This window comes from Procambarus clarkii, chromosome 23 (assembly GCF_040958095.1).
Source record: "Procambarus clarkii isolate CNS0578487 chromosome 23, FALCON_Pclarkii_2.0, whole genome shotgun sequence".
Lineage (NCBI taxonomy): Eukaryota > Metazoa > Arthropoda > Malacostraca > Decapoda > Cambaridae > Procambarus > Procambarus clarkii.
Genome location: NC_091172.1, coordinates 10,162,563 through 10,164,694, shown reverse-complemented (window position 1 = coordinate 10,164,694; position 2,132 = coordinate 10,162,563). Strand labels below are relative to the sequence as shown.

General features: G+C 40.1%; 1 protein-coding gene across 1 annotated transcript; it reads left to right on the top strand.

The window, feature by feature from the left end:
- Positions 1 to 296: 296 nt before the first annotated feature.
- On the top strand, positions 297 to 1,529 carry LOC138367682 (zinc finger protein 99-like). Its single transcript, XM_069329645.1, has one exon. It carries the CDS (start codon positions 297 to 299, stop codon positions 1,527 to 1,529), a length of 1,233 nt encoding a protein of 410 aa, XP_069185746.1.
- The last annotated feature ends 603 nt before the right edge of the window (positions 1,530 to 2,132 follow it).

The following is a 2,132-nucleotide window of genomic DNA, read 5'->3' as shown; positions in this document are numbered from 1 at the left end:
ATTAGGAAAAATATGTGTTGAATGTTGGAAAACTGCTATGAACAAAAAAGTAGGAAATTAAGACGTTGAACCCCCCCAAAAAAAAACAAAAAAACATTGGAACGATTAGGTGATCGGCGCCATTTTAACAACAAACATTGTCGTGTTTAAGTTATTGAGTGAACACCGCAATGAGACATGGGCATTAAAGGAAGACCTTCACACTAACTCCACCTATGTTTTCCGCCATTACCACTCTTTCAGTCACCCAGAGGTAAAAAAAAAACTTCCCACAAACTGCACTTGCCATAAAGAAGATGAAAACTCACAAGTGTTCAGAGTGTGGGAAGGTGTTCACTCATCTTGGACATATGAAGAATCACATGTTAGTACATTCGAATGACAAATCTCATGAGTGTCCAGAATGCGGAAAGAAATTCATTCGCCTTGGAAGTATGAAGACTCACATGTTGGTACATTCTGGTAAGAAACCTCATGAGTGTCCAGAGTGTGGGATGGGATTGAGCCAGCTTAGAAGTATGAAAAGACATATGTTAGTGCATTCGCGTGATCGACCTCATAAATGTCCAGAGTGTGGGAAGAAGTTCAGTCAGCTAGGAAATATGAAGATTCACATGTTAGTGCATTCGCGTGATCGACCTCATGAGTGTCCAGAGTGTGGGAAAAGATTCAGTCGTCTTGGAGACGCCAAGACTCACATGTTAGCACATTCTGCTGATAAACCTCATGAGTGTCCAGAATGTGGGAAGAGATTCAGTCGCCTTGGAAGTATGAAGTCTCACATAATAGTACATTCGGGTGATAAACCTCATGAGTGTCTAGAATGTGGGAAGAGATTCAGTCGCCTTGGAAGTATGAAGACACATTTGTTAGTGCATTCGGGTGAGAAACCTCACAAGTGTCCAGAATGTGGGAAGAGATTCAGTCGTCTTGACAGTATGAAGACACACTTGTTAGTGCATTCGGGTGACAAGCCTCACAAGTGTCCAGAGTGTGGGAAGAGATTCAATCTGCTTGGAAGTATGAAGACTCACAGGATGATGCATGCAGATGAAAGACCCTTTGAATGTGCAGAGTGTGGCAAAAAATTTAGAGATCGTGGAACTATAATACGGCACATGTTAGTGCACTCGGGTGATCGCCCTCATGAGTGCCCAGAGTGTGGGAAGAAATTCAGACAGCTTGGACATCTGAAGACCCACAGGATGGTGCATACAGATGAAAGACGTTTTGAATGTGCTGAATGTGGCAGAAAATTTAGGGTACGTGGAACAATAATACAGCACATGTTAGTGCATTCGGAAGATGAACCTCACCAGTGTTCAGAGTGTGGGAAGCGATTCAGTCAACTTATAAATATGAGGACTCACATGTTAGTGCATTTGCGGGATCGACCTCATGAGTGTCCAGTGTGTGGGACGAGATATTGTCAGCTTGAACATTTGAACAGGCACAAGAAGACACATTCAGGTGATAAGCTAAACACTTTAAGTATGGAAGAGGATTCAAAGAATGTTGAAGTACAATGAGGCACACATTAGTACATTTACTTACCTTTAATCTAAAAATACAATTTGGAAATCGAGCTTCATCATGAAAATATTGTGCTATCACCGTGTCAGTTGGATGTCCTACAGAGGTAATTGTTAAAATTTGTTTGAGAAATACACTTCACCATGAAAGGTAAAGGTCTAAAAGGTATTTTATTATTTTGTTCTTTTATTAAAGGTAGAAGCTCCTCATAGAGCAAGCAAGAACTATAGCACCTGTCAGTGTAGAAGTTAGATGCTCCTCATAGACCAACCAAACTAGAGAAGCTGCCATATAGAAAAATTAAACATTTTCATAATTGAAGAAATATTTATTTTAACAGGTAAAGAAAGTTTTCAATGTTTTTTAATTTTTATTTAAACTTTATTTATTTATTTATATACAAGTTCCCATGACACAGGGACTTGCATTATCAGTCTCCAAGGCACAGTGGTAAAACACTCACGCCTGGGTTTGTATCTTGGCTCGGAAGGATTGACTAGACACCAATCCTCAGCTGCACACCTCTTTTCACCCAGTAGTGGATAACTGGTTATTTAACGATTTGGTGGGTCATATTCCAGGGAAAATTAAGATTAACC

Coding starts and splice junctions, on each gene's coding strand:
- LOC138367682 (XM_069329645.1), top strand. CDS start 297: ATGAAAACTCACAAGTGTTCAGAGTGTGGGAAGGTGTTCACTCATCTT.